Here is a 22,852-nt window from a genome sequence, read left to right on the forward strand (position 1 = left end):
GTTTATTTCTCTGACATTGAAATGCTCTACGTCTTCTAGCATGGATTGTTACGCGGGCAAAGATGTGTGGGAAAGACTGATTCAGATATAAACTTCATGTCGGTGATCTCATATTTCGATGTATATTCTATAACCCGTGCTACATACAGCGCCAACCTACGTGAGGACCCCTGCCAACATACATCAATATACTTCTTTTAGCTGGAATTGTTCCGTAAATAGTACAACGGAATGTTGCCAACTTACTTCGCGATACATACGATGATAAGTTGTCAATTTCTTCCAACTGCAAAGTACAAAGACTTCGATATCTGCACAAAACGTAAAATCGTGTTTGATCGCACCCCCACCATTAATCTGCCCCCTCCCCCAACCCCGTAACTAGATCCATGTGCGAAGAGGATATGAAACGAGGCTAGGGAATGAAAGAATGAATAATAGATGAATAAATGACAAACTTATGTGACGGGCGGCGTACTTTGCAGGAGTAGTAATCAAGTCTGGGAAAGAATATCCATGATAAGTCGGCCCCAACGCAGGGTCTGAGTGAAGCACTAGATAGACAGAATGAATAAATGATAAGCGGACGACAGCAGGATGAAATGTGAGTGTTTTCAATGCACAGTGTCAATTTCGCCTGGTGCAGATGGTACAGGGTAGAGTCGACCCTGATCCGCGTGACCTAATTGTTGGAAATCGATGCAGCAGTTTATTTGTTTATAATTTATTGATATATATGTTAACCATTAAAAGAAAACATCAAAAGAACTACGGCGTACATTCACGGGAGATTTATTTTTGTCAGAATTGTGCAGCAATATTACAGTGATTCAGGAAGTGGGTTGTTCTTGTGAAGCAAATTATTTACGTTGTTTATAGGAAACAATTTCTCAAACAATTTCACGTAATTGCTTACATGAGCCCAGTGAAGTTGTATAGTTTCACGGGTCTGTAATATCTGCTTTTAAAACAATCCCCATTGTTGGGGATGGCGGACTGTCACGAGCTGTTCCTGAATAATCTTCTAATTCGGAGCTGTAAGGAGAAAAATGAATAATGTGGTTTTCTAATGGATCGAACGTAATGTGAAGACTGAGAGTTTTCCGAAAAATACAAAATTGAGTTAAAGAAATCGTTTTCTTATCAGAGAGTGTCGCGACATGGGCAGATAACCCAAACAGACTCTATGGAGTGAGTGAGGGGGAGAGTGACAGATGGATGAGTGATAGACAGAGAGAGGAAATTGTGTCGTGTTACTAACGCAATCAATCAGTATTTCATTGAACAATTCATACCGGCTGGCGAAAGCGGCAGGATCGAAAACTTCACTGGAGCGTGTGTGAGCGAAGCGCAATATCGTTTGTTGCGGACGGCTTAGGGAGATAGTGAGAATTTTCTTATTAATAAACTGTGGAATGAAAGAAAGACGGGATTTGGGAAGTGGGAGAGATAGTGCGTGAAACGGATAAGCAGCGGTGAGAGGTGAATACGACATACATGTCACAGAAATCACTGGAACGAAAACAGAACACGAATGCGTGGCCGATTATTGGTAGATTTCCGACTCGGAGCAATTGACAAGTTCTGTGAGGCGAGCCCCAGTTCGATCGTAGCTCTAGGATGCGCGTATCTTCTCGTGAGATTGAAATGAACAGGGAAACGCCAGTGTCCTTCTCACCAGGACCGCGCCATGTGCGTTGTCGATTTCACCACGGATAAAATAAGCATCGTGTAGATTTCAATATCACGCCATCGTGTCCATTTCGCTTTTTAATTGTATAATTCACCATCCCGCGGATCCTACCTGTTTTGTCGTGTCAATGGTAGCCGTTTTGTCTGCAGTTGCTCTCGAATTGTTAAGTCCTCTGCAATTCTAACCCCCGTTAGCCTCGCAAACAGTAGAACCACGGTGAAGGCGGATATCTTGCTTCATTGTCGTCATGCCCTTTAACTGAACGTGTACAAATGACTGAATAATGAATGTATGATTGTATTGTACCTTGCTGTTAGGTTGATCATAATCCGAACATTGACAGATTTGTGTTATAAGAATAATTAATCTCTATTGAGAGAAGCTCCATGTGTAAAAGCGGTTACATCTACATGCGAAACGAAACGTCAGTTTCATCTTCAGTGATGTATATGATTGCACTGACAATTCTGCAGCAGCAATCTGTAGGTGAGAGGCCGTCGGTAAGATACACCAGCCCAGTGTTGAGTTTACACAAGGAGTAGAAATAGCCGAGTTCATAAAAACCACATATGCACAAGTGCAAATATCGCGCACCAGTGCTTTGTGAACGGCATCAAGACGGCATTGTTTAGGTCACCCGAATCTGATTGTGACATCAAGTAAGAATGACGTCACACTAGAAACGACGTCATAGATGAACATTGTTGACGTGGCTCAACAATTGCGGTTTGACGGCATATTTGATCAGTGTACTATTTTCTAAAATGGAACTCAAAAGGACTAAAAATGATAAGTAATAATGAATTACTACACTCGCACGGGTCTCATATTAAAATTACGAAACTGTGTGTGCACATTCATGCAATACACTGGCTCTCGCTCGTGAAAAGTCTTACACTCGTTTCGTAAAAACAGTATGACACACGTGCTCTTTTAATGATCTATTGACGTCTCGGATTGTCGATAACTGTCAGTCGACCTGTATTGTCTTCCTGGCCAACTTGGTGACTGTCATGCCACTAAACACAGTCATGTATGTCAAATAAAACACGTTTCCTTCAGTATAATGTACCACTGTCGCCGTCATGTACATGGGCAGCAGGTGGGAGACTGGGTTGTGCGGAGTTACGAACCGTCATGGTTTTGTTTCATATTCTGTTGTTGTTTATTGTGAGATCGTCTGTATTTACCGGCCGGTAATGAACGGTACGTTGATATATGGCTGGATGTTGGTTCGGAATTACCCGGGGGATGTTGGGATGTTGCACGTGCTTCTAAAATAACTAACAGAACAGTATCCACTCCACACATCCCGACATTTCCACGACAACGGATGTTGAATTCGCACTAAATTAGGCGTCTTGGGGCTGGCAAGCTTGCCAGTCTCTTTGCGTAAACGGCTAGAATTGCTACTTATGTTTTGGTGAAATCATTTCGCCGAGGGGCTCGTTTCGCTGTCGCCGAGTTGACGGTGGAGTCCTGACACGTCAACACAGGTCGTATTGTTGAAGTTAGGGTGCAGAGCCAGGGTGCCTTGCGCTGGGATGGGCCCCAGGGCTTGTGGGGAGGGAGGGAGGGGGTCATCGGTAACGAGCGCTCATTAAACCACCCAGGCTAAACACAGAAGTGTCGCGCCGAGCTAAACGCAATTTCGTTCGTACAATCTCGTCATGGCGAATATGTACAAGGACATCTCGTTACACTGAAGTCAAAATATCACCCGTGAGAGCCAGGCCCGAAGTGTGCCCATAGAGTAATTTCACGGTATCTGCCTCGAAAAAAGGCCAACCCTCGACGCTAGGTGAAGAATAGCGGGCCAGCTCATTAAAGCAGCAAGTCCATCGACAGTCATTTAGGGCCGCTGCGAGTGTCAGACAGGCCAATACTCCCAGCCACACCGTTCACTTCGGGGTGGCATTACATATCGAGAGGATAGAGGGGTCACCCTGTGCCACGCGCATTCGGCGTTGAAGTGGTTTCATAAACACTGGTCAGATACAACAAGCCCTGAAACAAACTGAACACCATACACCAGTTCTCTTTTCCTGAAATATGCATGCTTCCTTGTAGAAAAAGTGAAATGTACCACTGATGAGTGATGTGTATATCAAACTGCATGTTGATTGATGTAATTAATGGCACTCATTTTGTTGGATGCTTATCATGATGTAAGCAGATAGTTATCCTAGAGCTGCTTCTTGCCTCTGACAAGAGATAAACACGTCGTGTTTTAGTCGTTACGTGTCGGGGAATATTTTTAACAGGAATTAACAGTTATATGGTCTTTGGTCACATGTAATGTGCTGAACTGCTGATTATTGCTGTGTGGGATTTACATTACTGATTTATAGGCAGCGTAATACTACCACCCAAAGGTTATAGCAATTGTAATCGTAGAAAACGCGTTTTCAGGAAAAATGGTCGACATTAAGATACTTCTTTTAGAGACATGTGAAACTAATAGCAACATTTGCAAATTGCATAATTAATGATTATCACATAATGTGCTCATATTTGCTCAATTTCGTGAGTCACTGATACCAATTATTGGCCAAATATCAACTATAAATGGAAATCACCAACACCCTATTGACGAGACGTGATGCCTGGTTCGTATAAACAATTTGTTGTATGTTTCACCTTGCTAATTGCACAGATATGTACATGATACATACATGACGTTGTGAGTGCACTGGGAGCCCTCGTTACTCTCCTCGTAATGACAGCTCTGTTTGTGTAATAGTTACGACTAGAGTACTTATTGTGAAAATGCTATGAAATGATGGCAATATCGAGACGAATGCGGGAATTACACGCACTGAAACCGACATGACACCTGCATAGTCAAATACACGACCAAACTCATTTGACACAACATCAAAGTGATATAAAGCTGATGTATTTTGTTGCCGTTATTCCCACATTAATACGTGCTTTCAATGGCTCTTTTTAAAGCCCCTCGCTAGCAATGAGAACCAAACTGTTGGCGAGTGCCTATTTCATCGCCCAGTTCTATATTGCATGGGCTATATACAAACCATGTGTTATGAGGAGGCTATATTGGTATTGTAGTACCGCCGGTGTCGGCGAGGGCGGTTTACTTTGAAACAGACAAGGTGTATTTCACTCCAGGCTTGATTGACAAATCCCCGCTAGTTGTCAATATAGGCTATCCTATGCTATATGTTTACACATTTGCTAACAACAGCGGTGTTGGGGATATGTTATTTTGCTATTGGCTTTCGTGTTGATTTCATCCTTAGCTGAAACAGACAATTTCACATTGAGTTTCTAAAACTGGTTGCAATAAATAAGCGTTTCTTACAAATGACGTATACTGTTATTCAGTGTTGCCGTCCCTAAAACACGTGGAGCAGTATCTGGCGACGAGGCATGTGGGCCTAGGATCCCTTAATTCACACTTATTGGCAGTTTGTTCACTAGTAAAGACTGTCATTCCCACGAGGCGTTTTCAGATTATAATCACACACTGAATGCAACTAATATGGGACGTACACCGTGGCACACACAGACAAACGTATCATTGCAAGGTTTTAAGCCTCCGTCCTTCGTATGAGCTTTGCTTATTTCTATGCATGTAATTTCTTCTGTTTGTGTGAGGAAACGTGTATCATTATTCTTCCACCGCTGGTTATCAAAGTTTTCCACAACCTTAGGTAGGACGTTTAGCCATTAGCTGTTCACGAAGAGTATATATAATGCGAATAGCGAAGGTTCAAAATCCATTCTATTTAGTTGACCCCAGCTGACATACAACTCATGTGACAATATCCCGCAACATACTTGTCACATATTTGGAATAGGTAAGAGGCAAATGAATCTAGCTCTATTTCAAAACATAGAATTCATTGTTTTGACTAAATGACGGGCTTATTCTGGAAACATGGTCATGTGACCTACTCGAAACGCCCTGGTCTACGGAAGGTATAGACTGACGAGAATCTCACTCCTCTCTTAATGTAGTCATCCCAGATCAACCAACATTTCAAAATAAACCAAAACTGTTTTCTCATCAATAAAATCGTGTTTTGTCAACAAATCATAATTTATGCACCAATCAGTCTGCGACGGGATTCTCTTGGGACAGATTAGAAACCCCTAAGGTACTTTTGCCAAGTTATTTTAAATGCGCAGTGCTAAAATCAAATTTTGAAAATGATACTAGCAGACGTTTATTTTGATTAATTACGTTTAGCATGTGTGCTTTAAGGTCTTCTACGTTTTATCGCCATTAACAAATGAAATGTTACTGGAATCAGCGTAAGCTAATTATGAATTTAATCAGGGGTTCCATCTTAATGAAACAATAGGCTGGTGTTTCTTGGAGATTCAATTTTAAGGTGTGAATTTAAATATTTTTTCTTGTATATTTTAAGTTGAAACACCAGTTCATGACTTGTAATTTTTAAAGCTAATTTAAAACCGACATATAGTGTACGAATGTTTTCCCTGATAATATGATTGAACAAATTCATTGTCCACTGGAATATGTTACACAAATTTCATTACATTTCAAATGATCTATAGGAATAATTGAGTTAGCTTCTGTCAAAATACCAGAAGAAATCATACAGCTATTTTGATATATAATGCATTTTATAATAAACTCCGAAAAACATACTCAGAAAGTTAATATGATATTCAGTCATCGCCACAATATGTTCACGTAGAACGGCTTAACTCGCCTAGTGTTAAAATCAACTTTATGTGTCTACAACAGGCACTGATTGTAAACTATCCAGCGCCTCGTGTGTAAACTGTAAATGTATTTGAATGTATGATTAAGCGCAATTTAAATTCTGTCCATACCGCTGGTGATAATATACGTATTTGTCCCGCCGTGATGTGTATGTGTATATTCATTATAAATGCTTGAAGTATGTGTCTTTTAGTACCACGTTGAAAGTGCCGCTAACTGTACTAAAGCAGTTCTACGGATGTTAAACGATACGCAAATTCCAGTGAAATGACCTTTCTACGTAACTAGATAAATGTTACCTCTGTAGGTATGCCCGACAGTTAATCTTGTGGCCAAATAAGCCAGTCTCGGTCGTTAAAATTTGAGAAAATGTATAAACAAATTCGCAGACAATCGCCGGAGTGACGGATACAGAAAGACCTACGGAATTCCGTAATTGTCCCCGTAGTGGATGGATACTATTCGCTCAGTACTTATTGTCTGTCTATCTCAGGGGGATTTGATTTATTCCTGTTAAGCTAATAAAATCATGGCGCGGAAAATTGTGACGATTTCGCTAACCGATGCCAGGTAGGTGGGACTTAGCACGACATGAGATATTTCAGTGGTCATACTGTGAGAACGTCGTCACTTTATAATACCACCCTGTTTAGTAATTAGTGGGTGGTATTAATTATACCTTCTGTTAATTATATCAAGATGGCTAAAGACATAGACACCGTTTACAAGGGGTATTACTGCCGACATGTTATACTGGTATTTTATTACCCCAAGTGGTGGCAATCTGGTTGTATTTGACAAGAAATTCCTAAAGATCATTGTCGATAACACTAATGGCAATTTCAGATGCTCATTTCATGCAATCCATAAGCTGACCAGCGTAAAGCGTTAACAATGATTTATTTTTAAAATCAATAACTGTTTAAGCTGAAGATTAACTTTAAACGACAGAAACTGAAAAACACTTACAAAAAGGTTAGCATGAAAGAATGCGAAAATGTTAGTGTCAGTAGAATCCTCCTGAACAGCAGAATGCGATAGGGGCCATGCTTTTCTTGCGGTGTTCGAGTCTATCATAAACAATGGTAGTTCCATGAGTACCTTAGTTGCTTATTCCAGCAGATCGAGATAACAGACTTTCCTGTATATTCTCTTTTCCCTATATCAAATATTTCCCAAGCACTGGAACGTCACAAGCATTGTACACGGACCTAGTCCTTCTTGTCGGAAAACTCGGCCCGAAACCTTGGGAGCTGAGCCGAAGAAGTCGAATTTGCGCGGTGTATAGGCGGTCGCGCTGTGATTGGCTGGACGCTAACGCCCGATTACCCTTGAGTGTCATAGCTGAAGGGGGGCGGGGCAAGGGGCGGAGCGGACGAGTCCATTTCAGTCCGCGTGGCCGAGAGGGCGGAGTGTTAGGGATACGGGTATTCAGTCACAGTATGACAGTCTCTCTCCAAGTCCGATGATAAACAGTAAAGAAATATAGTTCACACACTTTGTCACAAGCAGCGATCGCGGAGAATACGGATTTACACCAAGACGACAGCTTAGGTATATGCATGGTTTAGTTATATTTTGCGCTAACGTGGACGAAAACACGTGGGGAACCTAGATTAAATTAGTGCCGGGCCTGTAATTTAATTCCGCTGAGTAAGGATACTGGATACTTTAACCGACTGGCGCCGAAACGATTTTCCTCGCATGCTTAGTTTTTCTGCTGTCGAAGAAGACTGCTATCGGATGGTAGATGTTATCGCTGGTAGCATGTAGGAAAGGAGTGCCGGGGAAAACGGGGTTAGGCGAAAAACTATTACAGCGCAATAGAGATAAACAATGGGCAAACTCGATACGACTGAAGTGATTCGGCTGACTGAGACCGATTGCCAGCAGAAATAGCAGCCAGGGATCTGGATAAAGTCTCCGACTGACTATCGGAAGCTCCGGTAGCTGTACTTTCCATAGTGTTTCTCCAGTTTGAACGTCTACGGCTTGCCACTGATTCAGAGCGTGCGTGAGTTTGTGTTATGTTGCAAACTCGGATCCCCTACTGGTTGAAGTCAGATCGCCCAAGGCAGGGCAGGCCTTGACAGCTCATTTGTTATCCCGTTCTATAGTAACCCTGGCTTGATTGACAGATTTAGTGGTACTAGCTATAGGCTGCGACAGGCCAGTTGTTAAACTAAGGTTGTGATGACGGCCGAGCCCAACGTGTTTGGATCTATGGAGCTTTACAGTGTTTGACAGTTTGTTTCTTCTTTGACAGGGCACTGGATTTGTTTATACCAATCTGGCGGTGGAAGTGTAAAAACTTACGCAATATCTGGACTTAGATTCGAGAGTGGAGACGCTCTCTCCCTTCGCGCCGATGGCTCAGAGGGTGAGTATTATACCTACACTCTTGTTTTAAATGAAATTTACGAGCTCTGCCGCTCCTGTTTATAATATTTATGAGAAATTGATACTGTGCTTGGTGGCACGTTGTAAGGTGTTGGTCTCTCTTGCAGTTTGACAATGAACTCCCACATTACGGGAGTATGGACGCCTCGGCTATGTACTCGGACCCCCGGTCTTTGCCCAGTCACCCTCTAACCCACTCCTCCACGAGTCTCAACCACGGCCCGTCCCCCATCCACCAGTACCCACCCTACACGTCCAGCAGCACTATGCCGGGGGTAATGTCATCCACACAAGACAATCAACTAAAACGGGATAAAGATTCGATATATTCGTAAGTATATCCGCTTGTGGTAGGCAATATTATCACCGTGTAGCGCGTCCTGGTCCAAAGTTTAGTTCACAACACACGGCACGTGTAGCCTTGCCTGTCGTCTATGTAACTGTAACACATTGAACCAATGTTTTGGTTCGGTCGCGGCTTTCCGGGTTTGTTTTGACTAAATCAGTCTTGACACTTGTGTAGTGGCCCCGTCTTTTGGCATTGCTCTCTGTAAATGATACCTCCAGTCCTTATGTCGGCATATTTTGTGGCATTTAGGGCCGATTTTCAGTGATGATCACGAAAACACGCTATCATTACCCAGTAACTAGCGGCTCCCAAAATGGCGGCCATATCTGTGATGTTAAAAAATAACTGTATCTTTTCCGCTTCTTTCAGACACGCACTTTTCCCGCTTCTCGCATTAATTTTTGAAAAATGCGAATTAGCCACATGTACCCCCCGAGAGCCAGGAGTAGCGGGTGGGGACGTGTGTTCATCAGAATCGTTCAACGAAGATATAGCCGTCTTCAGCAAACAAGTTCTCGTACGTATAAACATCATTGTCATCAGCATTTCAATTTCCCTAATAATTCTCAATTATTTCCAAGTCGTTATCCGGAGAAATCTGATCCAGGTTTTAATATTTTTACGCACACTGAATGCATCTGCAATTTCTAGGTCGTCTAGTTTTTTCGTCAGTTCTAGTAATCATGTATAGGACAGAAATATTAAACCAGTCGGTTGGCGACGCATTGTACGATAATGATTTCCAATCAAACCGGCACATTTCATTACATGTTTAGATATTCCGCTTCCACCGTAGACAATAGAGGAAAAGTGAGAATTTTATTATTGTAACCTTGCACAATGCCTCAATTTATTGTCCGCCTTTTATTTCATCACTGCTCGCCCGAGAGTTATAGCGCTTTGCAGAGATAATGAGGAACATAATAAAATAAAATGGTCGGGATGGATGTTGCGATGTGATTTGGTTGAATTCTGTATATAGAACCCCATACTTGACATGGCTGTTAAAAGCGAGTGTGGTCTAAATGTAGAGACAGGGAGAGGTTTGTTCCAGAGATGTGTAATAACATTGAATTTATTCGGTCAAGTCGATAATAAAATCCAACTGATACGTGCAAAATGATTCCTATACGATTCTTTTATTGATACATGGATCCAAACATTTCCATCTTCCATATATATATGTATTACTACTCTTTTTCCCGTTTTCTAATTTTTCCTTGGCAGGCCCGGTCGGACAAACCCTTTTTCTCAGCAAACCACGAATTGGACAGTTTGGTATGTTTTCCTTTTTATTTTCCCTCAAATCATCAGTAATTTACTTGCTTCCGACTCGGAACTAATAACGACCATTTCTCCTCATCCCCAATGCACCATTGTGGCCAAGTCGATGGAGATTTGTGATTCGGAACGGTCTAGTTTCATCAACTCCAAGTGCCACATCGCCAAATGACCGTTTTGGAAATTTCTTTCGCAAACGGAGCGAGTAGTTTGAGCCTCAACTTGCCCCATGTTTTCGCTGGAAGGTCGAATTCGCCAAGTCACCCTAATGAACCGTGAGACGCGAGGGAAATTCTGAAAATAGCGCCTGGACTGAGTATTTTACTTTAGACTGATTCTGCCCGAGAAAAACGTTCCAGATGGTTTTATGGGTTAACCTCCACTGGGAAGACCGTCTTCCAAAACAAAAGACTCCCTGTAACAGATACGAGACTTTTCCATCTATCCTTGATTAGACGGCGGGTCTCAACCAGCTACCAGAAATGATACTTTTAGGGCGCAAGTGTTCAAGAACCCAAGAGGCATAAAATAAAATAAATTAAACTTTAATTGGCATCTGGTTCGAGTGGAAATTGAGAGCCTAAAATCGCCCATGGTCTGTTGTGAATTTGCTGTATCGTCTCTAATATTTGATGGGGTATTATAGGTCGTGTTTTTATCGTCCGTATACGTTTCGTGCTTCTATATGAAGTTTCAATTTTTCCATGTCATTTTTTCCAGATGATTCAGTCAATCCAGGTTTTACGTTTTCATCTGTTGGAATTAGAAAAGGTGGGTTGAAATATATCTATATGAATTGTTTCCCTTTGTATATTGCCGCTGAAACATCGTGGCGTAGTATTGTTTAATTCACGCTGTAAACAGCTGAACAAAGAAATTATTATCCATTGCTGAAATCTTGTCTAGTTTGCATGTCACGCGGGTATTTTGACGGTGTCCATTACAATATATGTCATGAAATTGGCAACTGTATGCGTTGGCGATAGATTTTGATTAAATCTCAAAGCGGATTAACTAGCTGGCAATTTTGTTACATGTGAATAATTAACTGTTTAATCCCTGTTTTATTCACACGTATGAAATTAGGCGTTTCTTACATGAAATACGATGTATAAGAAATGTATGCCATAATTTCGATCGTGGATGTCGCTTGTTGTATTAAGTGTCAGGCCGATATCCACCCTGTTTCTTGGTGATATCGGCATGAACTCCACTGAAGAAAATTTCCTTCATTGATAACAGCATTTCCTTCAAGTTTATGCAAACACATAGGACCCGAAACGATAACGCGAAGTGAGTCGCACTGAGCTGAGTGTACTAAACGTTCTATACAGTCGTCGGTAGATACCAAGTCTGTCACCTTATTACTAGGAGGCATAGAATCTGACATTGTCAACAGCGGATATGTTGTTTAGAAAATATCATCGGCAATTTAGTTTTGACATTTAATATACAAATTGCGTCCTTTTTGGAAACCACACGGCGAACGAAGCGCCCGAGAAAATCCGAAACTGCATTTGTTTTGGTCAATGCCTCGTGCCAGCATGGCGGTCTGTAGCAGACGACGCATGTTCGCCATGTTGCCCGAGCCACTGGATACAATAAAAGGCTAGCTCTGCTCGGAGCGTTTAGCCGTGATCTGCATTCGAAAGACGCTAATAAGGCATAAGGATTACTAATCTAATAAATGAGGAAAAATCCCTCCACGAAATGTATGCCGATTTTGTCCTTTTTGCTGACCAATTTTCGAATCAAAATTTCAGATTTGCGAATTAGCAATGGACTTTCAGTGCGAGTCGTTTCGCTTGTTTTCATTCGTGGAAATTCGCATGGTGCTTTCTCTCTCTAATTGAATAATGAAAATACAAGAATGTTTCTGTAAGAAATATGTCTTTAAGGAAAATTGGTATAATTTATTTTGTAGGTGCACGAACTCTGTGACAATTTTTGCCATCGGTACATTAGCTGTTTAAAAGGCAAAATGCCCATAGACTTGGTGATCGATGACCGCGAAGGTGGGAGTAACAGCACACCTTGCAAAAGTTCATCATCTTCAACGACAGTGAATTCTTCAAATTCTGATAACCCCATTGAACATAATTCCGAGACAAATAACCAGGAACAGGTAAGCACACGTTTCTTTTTCTCCATTTTGTTCGTCCGTAGTTTCATGCCTTTCCGTGTGTCATAATTCACAGGTGCCATTGTTTACATTGTGGTAGACATAACATTAATGACACTCGTATAATGTTGTGTCTATACGTCCAGTTGGGCTAGTCACGTGCCAATTAAAGCAGACAAAATCATACCCCGACATATACAACGCATCAAATAATATTATACCTGAACACTAGTAACAGTAAACGGTATATCATGAAAGTTGTTTTTTATGGTGATATTGGTTGTTCGACGGTCACTTTAAGGGCAGAATGAAGAAATTTAAAGCCACCGGCGCCGCCAAGTGATCATTTTTATGAGCGTTAATGAATAAAAATCTCAATAGGCCTATCGTAAAAATGACATTGGCGCGCAGTGTCACCATGACACCGGTATTGGACATTTCACCTGTAATTGGCAATTCTTATTAACATACAATTAGACATTTTCAGTGAAAAATGAGATAAATGTATTTGTTTGAACCAGTGCTTCAATTTGAATAGTTGTTTGGTTCAGACGGGGAATTAACGTGGGAAAAGATGAACCGCTAAAAATTAATTCAATTAGCTATGTCTGTTCCGTTTCTTTTTGCAACTCAACCGTTGGTGTATTATTAGATTAAAATAGTTTTGTTTTGGAGTTGGTTATCATTTGAAGGAAGCGCTGTTTTTGATACAGACATAATTCAATTATTTCATTGAGGTATACAATTTTCGTTCTTTCATTGTGGTTTATTTTACCAACATTTCGTGAATATTTAATGAAATGATATCATTTGGAAACTGAAAACTTTGGTATTTTATGAGAATAAATGTTAAGTTCTAAAATATACCACTTACTCCGCATTTATGAGATCAATTATTGACAGAATGCAGTTAATTGTAATAAATACACGTGTGAACTATCCAGTTGCATATTAGTCTGCAGTTCCTGAAAAACTTATACTCTTGGTAACGTCCATATTGTCCGATTTGTCAAGTTTCCGATTTTTATTCGTGTTGTGATCTGAAATTAATACTTTGTGCATTTCAGTGAATGATGAAATGTACACTAGTTAGATATTAATGGGCCTTAGTTGTCTATAAAGATGACCGTTTGTTTAGTCTTTGAGATTAACTAATAATAATTTGATTTTATCGAGATAATTCGGTTATTGTACTCAGGGGATTATGTCAAAAATTGTCAATGATACTTTGGTCGAACTTGAAGGTTTTGGTTAAGAAACAATTCTTTTCATCCCTCTGAAAACTTTTCAAGTTGTCTGTACTGGAATCTACCGGACACGAATGTTGTGGAGTCGGATGTCTTATCTAGTGGCCATAGACTTACAATAGGCGTTGTTGGTTATCAGGTAAATGATTATTATTTGGTGCTACACCAGGGCGGGATGTCTGTGGTCGTTGCCCGTAATAATAGCTTAAATGATTCTTGTTTTGGAGGGAATTTGAGGGGCGGTGTTGTTTCTATAGGGACCTAAGACATTTCGTGGAGTTTTCTTTCTGCTGAACTTACAGGCGGGTCAGTGGTGTGAATTGGTATAAATCGTGTCGGTACATGTGTGGGTGTTTTTAAAATTCCTAACAATAAGAATTCACATTAAGCGTTAATTTTCTGCGGTAGTTCGTGGCAAATTCTTTCATGGGTATTCGTGTCAAGTCCTCTAGTATAGCCGTGTTTTCTACTCTGGTAGTTTTGTTGTTCGATTTTGCTGAAACTCGTTGAAAGAAAATATACTTCTGCATGAAAAGTTTCACGTAAAATTAATGGTGGGTAAAACTAAAGAGCTAAACACAATCCCCGTTCGTTTTATTGTCGTTTATGGAATGACTTTTTAATATTTCCGTAGGGTTTTGGGTGAACAGAAAAGTCATTTGTCATGCAACGGTATTGTTGTTTTAACAATCGACAAGTTAGGAAAATTTACCCCATTGATCCAGCACCACAGTGCCTTGTTTTATTTACATTTCCAACTACAATAGCGATTACGACTAGAGTTTAAATTCCCAAATAAAAACTTGTGAAAATAATCAAATAGATTAGGAGCCAGCCTTCCGGCTACGAAGTCGGGCTATCTTTTTCAAGTGGAATGGAACTTTCACTTAGCACTGGTTTGTTATTATTGTGCCTGCGATGGTCAGTTACCATTGTACCTCTCTTCAAGCAATCAGTGCCCTGAACAAAAAGAAGTTAGACTTAACGACTATAAAATGACCCATGGTAAAACGTTTATCTCGTTTCAAAAGCAGTGTTTAAATTTGACTCGTCCGTGTCCCGCCTGCCAAAAGACGGTCACTTCGCCGTTGGCTACCGTTCTTCTGCATGGCCGATTCCATTGATAAAAGGGTGGGCCGGGCGCACCACCCATACCCTTATACCCTTGAGAGAAATGGGGGTTACGGTTGAATAGTTTTGTCCAAAACTGCCCTTTCTAGAAGGGAACGATTAGTGTGGCTTGCCCCAGAAACAATTCCCCAGTTGTAAACCGCTAGGGAGCCGACACCAAAAAATTCCTATATCTTCTTATCATGGCCATTATCTGTTAATTAGGAAAGCTCTCGAGGGATATCAAAGTGTTGACATTGGCGACCGTTTGGCCACTTCAAAACAATCCCCGATTTGCAAATCCGACGAGGATTTTCTTTCTCAGATTTGAGTTTATATTTCTACCGGCTTTTGTTTAGGGTGGTTATTTCTATTATACATTTTAGCAATCGCCTGTCTTCTTTTGACAAGTAGCAACTGATGTAGCAGTTTCTCTCCGATCAATTAAAGATAAAATAAATTGATTTTGCTGGAGCTTTGATCAACGATATTGGCGCTATAGGAAGAATGAAGTGACGCGCCAGGATCGTTCAATTATCTTGTTCCCTACTTAGAAGACCGTTGCTAAATAGTTAGAAGCAGATCTTGATTTGTACATTGCCATTGTTAAATAAATACACACACCATTTGTGCTGGTGGACGGACAGCAGGATGAAATGGCATAGGTTATAACAATAGATGGCAGTGTCTGTATCTTGCACATGCCGGAGCTGAAATATTCAGTTAACCAAATTTATACATTACGGTATATGTGGTCTAAGGTTTATGTAAATAAGCAGATGTATATTTTTGACTTTACGGTTCAAAACAATAAAACAGGAAGCCAGTGTTCTAGTTAGTGGAAAAACTCTCCGAAGCTGCCAAATAGGAAAAAAGAAACCAGCTTGTATAAGATATTTTTGAAGATAAATTTCATAAATCATGCTATGTCAACTGATGTGAATTTTACAGACAGATTATGAGAAAAAGTTTTAAGTTCATTTCGGAGAAATCAATTTTGTGTTGTTTTGTATTTTTTTCACCAGCGGGAAAGTCTATTTTGCACCGGGAATTGTGTCTGTGGGTATAGTTACAACAGCTGCTGGTAACAATATAACACAAGTGAAATTTGAGATGACAAGTGTTAGAGTCCTATGAATGAGAGATTTTATCTGTGTCTCCTTGGAATAGACTTAGCCTCTCTTCTTCCCCACCCTCCCCAAGTTCCCACCCCCACAGCTGGCGATCTGCCCCTGGGTTTATATTTGACCTACTATCTACCTTCCACACTCACTTTAGTTTTCAATCAAGAAATAAACTGATAACTAGAGTTTATGCTGTTAATATAAATTTACTCCTGGATTTTGTTGTGGATTTCTTCTTTGTTGAGATATTTTTGGAAAAAGCAATTAATTGCAACCAAACTGGTATCTTTAGCTTTCCCATGGGAAATTAGTAAAAATGGTAAAAATTATAAACAAACATAGCATGCTTTTAGAATGAGTAAACATGGATTGATGTTACCTTGCTGTGTACTCCATATTACTTCATTAAAGATTCATTGTGGCAAACTAATTTTTCTCTTTTGTTTGCATTTTATTGGCTGTTAACAATTTATTGTTTTGTGATGTTCTGTCATTATTTCATACTTGGTTAGGAGATGGTATCAGTTAATGTTAAAAGTGATTTAAAATTAATGTTAAGTCTGTTAGTTAATATTTGATAGTGACAGGTGATTGAAGTTGTCATAGTGATATATCTACCTGTGATGATTGACAGGTCAGTTTGAATGGGCCATGTCTGTTTCAGTTGAATTCTTGAACATAAATCAAAATGCCAGTTCAGTGATGACACACATTTCAGTCAAGATTGGCAGATAACTCAAGTTTTTGTTGAAAATTGACATATTACTTGAAATAATTATTTTGAATTCGCTCACTAAGTCTGATGAAAATATAATCAGTCTAGAAACAGATTTATAAAAAAGCAACAAGTTAAAAAGATGCACATTTCAAGGTGAATTGGATCTAATTTCACTTTTTTCACCCATTTTGTTACTTCCCCACATCCATCCGTAGTGTTTTCATTTTGAAATGAATAGAGTAATCAGATATTTAGGATTCATCCATTTCACATCTGGGTCCTGATATGTGTCTATCCGTCGCAGGGAAATGTCTAAGAGGGGCCAGAGAGACTCAAATTGCTTTTAAAAAACGAAGCTGTCAAGAGTTATAGAAAATGTCTTCCAAGTGGAGATTTCTCCACTGCCTTTTACAAAATCAATAAATGTGATATAGATTCAAAATCGCACACACTTTAAAAAGTGTATTGCATTTTGCCTGGACCAAGAACATAGCTAATGGCCCCTTTTCCTTATTTTGTCAACCCTGTCTTTCCCTATGGTGCTTCTTCACCCAATGACAGAGTCCTCAAAAGGGCCAAAGAGTTCTAGAGATGAGGTGCTGGCACCTTTGTTACTGAAACTTTGACAGGTTTTGACGACAGACATTTTTTCATCAAGAAAATCTTGAAATTTGTCTTTCAAAAGATCAAACAAATTCTTTCCAATAATTTTTAATGATTCTGGGGTGAAATCTTCTTTTTTTTCTTAGAAATAAGCAAGAATAATTTTGGAACTATGATAACAAATTTTGAAATCATTTTGTTGTAATATTATCACCCAAAATTATTTTTACTGAATATAATTACAGGGAACTATTCACTGCCTTGATTTCTTCTACAGTTATATTTTCAGAAGTATTATTAATTTTGGAAATTTCAACATATAAATTGAAAGAAGATTATTACACCAAAAGTCGATAAAGACTTCTTTAAGAATTCATACCTTACTCCATGATGAATGCAATGTGAAGTTAGCCATTTTGAAATTTTAATCAGTTGACTCAAACATTACTTAAAATTCAAGAGTGCATCATCAATTATGTTTTAATATATACGAGATAACAAAGGCTTCTATTGATTTTTATAGAATATACTTATGTTGTAATGGATTTTTTGAGTTGGGAAAACTTTGTCTGAAATCAGACAAATAAAAACACATGTTTCAATGTGGGAAGTGTTATGTGTTTCAAAGACTGACAGGAGCTGTCATGAAGGTAATAAATCAGTAGGACACGCAAAAATGACTGATTTCTTTTTAAATCATTAGCCCACCCACAGGACTCTACATCAATTAGTATATTATTGCATCAACCATAGAAGGTCTCAAAGGGGATATTTTTCTTTCAAGATCTAAAATTCACTACTCCTTGGAAATTCTTTGATTTTTTTGACAGCTTACAATCTGATATGTTTCTTGTTGTTTAACTGACTTCCTCTGACGTGGGTCATTAGATTTCGTAATATTGACACGAGGGTGTTTGATACTTTTTGTCATCAAATCTCCAAAGGAAATTAGCAGTTTTTACCAGGTTTTTGTGGGATAACCAGTGACATATTTCCATAATGATGATGGTAAAAATATTTTGATAATTGGACTGAGAATGTTTATTTTCAAACAAGGGCCAGACGGAAATCCTCATCAATCAGTAGCAGACCTATCAATAAACAGTAAGAAAGTGCATTGTACATTTCAAGCTGTATCCAAGCATTAAATCAGAGTGTCATGCAAGGCTAGAGGTACAACGCCAGCAATACCCTTAGCTATCCAGTTTCACACAACAACCAGACTCCAAAATACTAGCAACAAGGGAAAAAAAAATGCAGACTTGCGTGGAATTTTGGATGCGTTATTGAAATTTGATGAAGTTTTCACGAAAGCGGTTTGGCCCCATGGCCCCGAAGTGTCGCAGCCCAATGTGGGAGTTGGATGGAGACTTGGGGAAAGGATTCAATTATGAAATATACGATTTAAGTGACAACATTCATGTATCGATTTGGATCAGCAAAAACTAGGAAGTAATTCTCCTCACTGACAAATATTTTTCTCAAACTTTCAGCCAGGATGGAAACGGATTTCATTCAATAATACTTTTGCAAGCAAATTCAATTTTATTGAATCAAACAGTGGAAGTATATTTTTTAATTTTGATATATGTATTTTAATGATTGACTATATGTCAACAATGATCTAACGTTATTTTAGATATGAATTTGTAAAATATTTAAGAACAAAATATTATTGAAATTTTCAAAATTCATGTATATGTCCTATTGCATCAAAATTAATGATAAGCTATGTAACCATGTAAGTTGTGGATTTCACTAGATGTATATGTATATGATATGGAAATAGACAACTAGGTCAGTCAGGGGCTATTTTTAGTACTTATCACCACTCATATGTGGTGTGATATCGGCAGCAAATGCAAATAGTTACTGATGATCTCCATACCTGTGTTGACCTGACCGTTAAACCCTAGTCTCCTGGTCAAGGCAAGATAACGCTTATTTCAGAACATCCCTGTCTTTGATGAGTGAACATGTCATAAATTAATGATTAGAACAAGTGTCCCCAACACATGTACCTGTGACAGACAGGGTCCCAAGCACACTCAGTGCTTTGAGGAGACAGTTTTCGGCTGTTCAGCATTTACAAAAAAGGAAAAGCTTTTAAAAGTGTGAATTTGGTCAGGTCAATTATTTACAAGTTGTCGCCTTGTACACATTGTCAGTTTCTTTCAGGCCATCAGGCTTGCTAGCACATAACGTCAGTCCCATGGGCTTTCGCCATACTACACACTTTCAGCCCAGTGAAAAACCCAGCAGAGGGTGTCTGCCCGTGCCCACAAATGCTGATATCAATTCACGCCTGTGGTGTCATTCCACAACCTTTGTATCATTGGGTTTGTGCCATAAAAAAATTACTTGTTCATTCCTTGGAAAACAATGTCAATTTCTGTCCTCACATAAGGTCAATGATTCTTGAAGGCACTGCCCCATATCAACCCCCATCAATGGGTTTACCGGTTAAAAAAAGATTGCTCTTTCTCTGACCAATCATGTCAGTTTCTATCGTCAACACAAAGTCAATGATTCTTGAAATCCCACCACCCAGCTCTGAATTCCTGTGTCAGCGACATGACACAGAGACATGATGTATATTGTCATTAACGTCAGTTTTTGTAGGTTTAACCTATATATCTTGTCAGCCACCCACCCGTCACCTCAGGCCAGACTTGCTTACCCTGCACAGACTAGCATCAGCTGACACAGTGTTAATTTTCAGTTTATTTTGTGCTGCATGGTCGTCAATTGCACATCATGTGAGTCCACGGCCCTTGTCAGCCCATGTTAAGTGTCTCAAGACAAAGATCGTTTATGTCCAAAGTAGATTCGCCTTAGTTCAGGTCACCCTGGCGGCCGCTGCTGGCCAGCACCGTCCCCTGTGCTGGACTTGGCTTTATCAGAAAATAATGAAATTAGAAGTGAGACAAATGCATTCTGATGGATGTGAGCGGTATACTTGGCCTAGTAATCACAAGAGTAAGTGACTCGAGAAACACCACCAGTTCAGCCCCCAGCTGGGCTACAAACACAGCAGATTTTACCCATTACCACCACGCATTTTCTTTAGGGAGCGTGTCCTGACAATGTATTTAATTTTCCTGTTTTTACTGTTAAAATCAATATCATGGACAAGTCTCAACATTTATATTTGAGGGCAAATTTGTGTGATCATCACTTACAAAACATTTTATAGATTCCTAGAATGTTTTTTTTCCAAAAGTCGTTTAACTAAATATTTTGTTATCTGAATCGTTATTGATCTAAAAGTGCTTTTATGTTGACAAGAAATACTTTGAAATGAAAATATTATTTGCACTGATTATAATGATGATAATTAGTATACATATTATAAGTGATAAAATCTTATCTTCCTTAAACTACTGCATAAACAATATCTTTACTTTTACTTTCCCTTCTACAAAAATAATAATGATGGTATTTAGTAATGATAGTGATAGTCTGTCATGTACAAATTACACATTAATATGCTGATCTAACTGAATGCATAGATTTCCCTATGAAAACTACAGTACTTCTATCACCCCTCTTCATCCAGTCCCTGATGGGATGCTGTAGGGACTTGCCGGGCCTTTGAGGTAACAAAAACACACTAATAGATTGAAACACACAGGGAATTAATTGTGTAAATATTATAGAGGTTTGGAAACAAGCTGCCTAAGGCTGTGAATGCAGCCAGCCCGTGGGGTCAGAATGTTAAATGTAAGCTCGTGGCAAAAGTCTTGACCCGAAAACACTGAGCTGGTTGTGAACAAACCAAAAGCCAAATGCATCGTTTACTTAGCGTTCACTTTACCTGTTTAAGCATACTTCTTAGGATTCAATCTGTGTAGGGAACCTGGGCTTTTGTGCCCACGGCACCTGTCCTTTATTCCCGTTTCTCTGTGATCCCCTCAAAGCTCTTTTGCTGACCCACTCTGTGCCTCGGCAATGTCAATGAAATTTGTAAGAGGGGGTAACCGTCCGGGCTACCTTCACCATAAGATTCCAACAGTGCTGTTCACAATTTTGGACGTCCTTTTTACAACCCCTTGCTTTCATCCTATTGTGAATAACGTCAAAACTTCATTTTAGCGAAATGAAAACTGGTAAAAAAGATCTTTCGCAACTTGTGGGGTTTGCCATTGATGTGTTGCTGTTAGAGTCTCTATTAGCTCTTTCTTTTCTTAATACAAATGGACAAGAAATACCGATGCGGTGGTTGGTTTCAAATTTCCATGATTTTCCTTAATAACCAACCATAACAAAACATGTCTGTTTGAGCAATAGAGGAGAAGGTGGACAAAAGTTCAACTTGAATTAAATCATATTATGGGGACTAATCTATAGAATTTCAAGAAAAGGTGTAAAGCTGTTGAAAAAATAACCAGAAAGCGTGAATCTTTAATTAAATTCTCAAAACATCAGACAGGAAGATTATATATAGCATGATGTATTGCCACATGATGAATGACATCAGCTGTTTATTTGTATCAGTAACTAGGTTTAACATTGACCAAGGGGGGGACTTATAGAGTTAGTAAATAAATGTCAAGTTCCATCAGGCTATCTAGAAAATATGTAACTATTTTTCAGTAGAGTTAATTATTTTGGTTGGGGGACTGTATTTGGTTCTCAATGTCTTTGTTCAAGGGGAAGAACTCTGTTCTGTTTTCAAGTTTTCTCATATTATATATATTTACAAAACTAACCTTTTAGTATTCTACACACACATTATTACATATGAATGAAATCTGCCCATAATTTATTATCCAATTTTCAAAGTGAATGTGATAAACCATTTTAAGTGAAGTACTTATCCGCTTAATATTCATAGAGAAATTCCTGTCTCGGGCGTGAAATCAGCATGAAATCAACATGTTTTATGTGCTAATCACCAGGGCATCTCTATGTAATATACATGGATCAACGACTATTAAAGCCTATAACTCGCACTATTTATGAATAGAAGACTGAGATTTGGTGATTCAAGGAACATTGGGTTTATTCCTCAACAAATTGACAGCTATGAAATTGACGATTGTGGTGTTAGACCGTCCAGGTACGTTGCTTGTCCGATTGTTGTCCACGACAGCAGGGTATGACACTTTACAGCCCATACCACCCACAATTTCTAGCTGTAAAAAACTGTCCTCCACAGGGGGGGACATGAAAAGAGTGACTATGGCGAGCTAATGGCGTCATGGCTAATCTCATCACCATCTCTTGAGTCCAGCTCACAGGAATTGCTCTTTATTTGGGATGATTCACTTTGATCGACAAAAACCATGGCAGTGTTGGGTCAAAAAAGTTTCAGCTTTCTGACCCTATAATGTGTTTGGGTGATTGTCGTGTTCTGTGGGTAGTGTGGGTCATTGCTGATTGCTGCATGTAGGGAGATATCTGTACACTGATTGTAGGCTTGTAGATTACGTATCACTTCTCTGTAATGTACATTTCTCATCAGCTTCATGTAATGTAAAAA

General features: G+C 39.3%; 1 protein-coding gene and 1 long non-coding RNA gene across 5 annotated transcripts in view; one reads left to right on the plus strand and one right to left on the minus strand.

The window, feature by feature from the left end:
- The window catches only part of LOC124272894 (homeobox protein Meis1-like), a 109,787-nt gene that overhangs the window by 5,973 nt on the left and 80,962 nt on the right, over positions 1–22,852 (plus strand). Inside the window, exons 1-7 of one of the 4 annotated variants that reach the window (XM_046708118.1) lie at positions 7,870–7,967; positions 8,680–8,793; positions 8,921–9,144; positions 9,532–9,679; positions 10,390–10,440; positions 11,164–11,214; positions 12,368–12,568. In XM_046708118.1, coding sequence (XP_046564074.1) covers positions 8,782–8,793; positions 8,921–9,144; positions 9,532–9,679; positions 10,390–10,440; positions 11,164–11,214; positions 12,368–12,568 — 687 coding nt within the window. In that variant the 5' untranslated portion in view covers positions 7,870–7,967; positions 8,680–8,781. Of the gene's footprint in view, positions 1–7,869; positions 7,968–8,129; positions 8,794–8,920; positions 9,145–9,531; positions 9,680–10,389; positions 10,441–11,163; positions 11,215–12,367; positions 12,569–22,852 lie in introns of those variants that run through there. The other 3 variants (XM_046708117.1, XM_046708116.1, XM_046708119.1) reach the window with 3 other exon arrangements.
- On the minus strand, positions 852–21,311 carry LOC124272895. The gene is made up of 3 exons (XR_006897473.1): positions 21,185–21,311; positions 16,665–16,717; positions 852–1,035 (listed from the first exon to the last, which is right to left on the minus strand). It is a non-coding gene; the product is annotated as an uncharacterized LOC124272895 (long non-coding RNA).

The sequence above is a fragment of the Haliotis rubra genome, unplaced genomic scaffold (assembly GCF_003918875.1).
Source record: "Haliotis rubra isolate DU_JTF1 unplaced genomic scaffold, ASM391887v1 Scf174, whole genome shotgun sequence".
Classification (NCBI taxonomy): Eukaryota; Metazoa; Mollusca; class Gastropoda; order Lepetellida; family Haliotidae; genus Haliotis; species Haliotis rubra.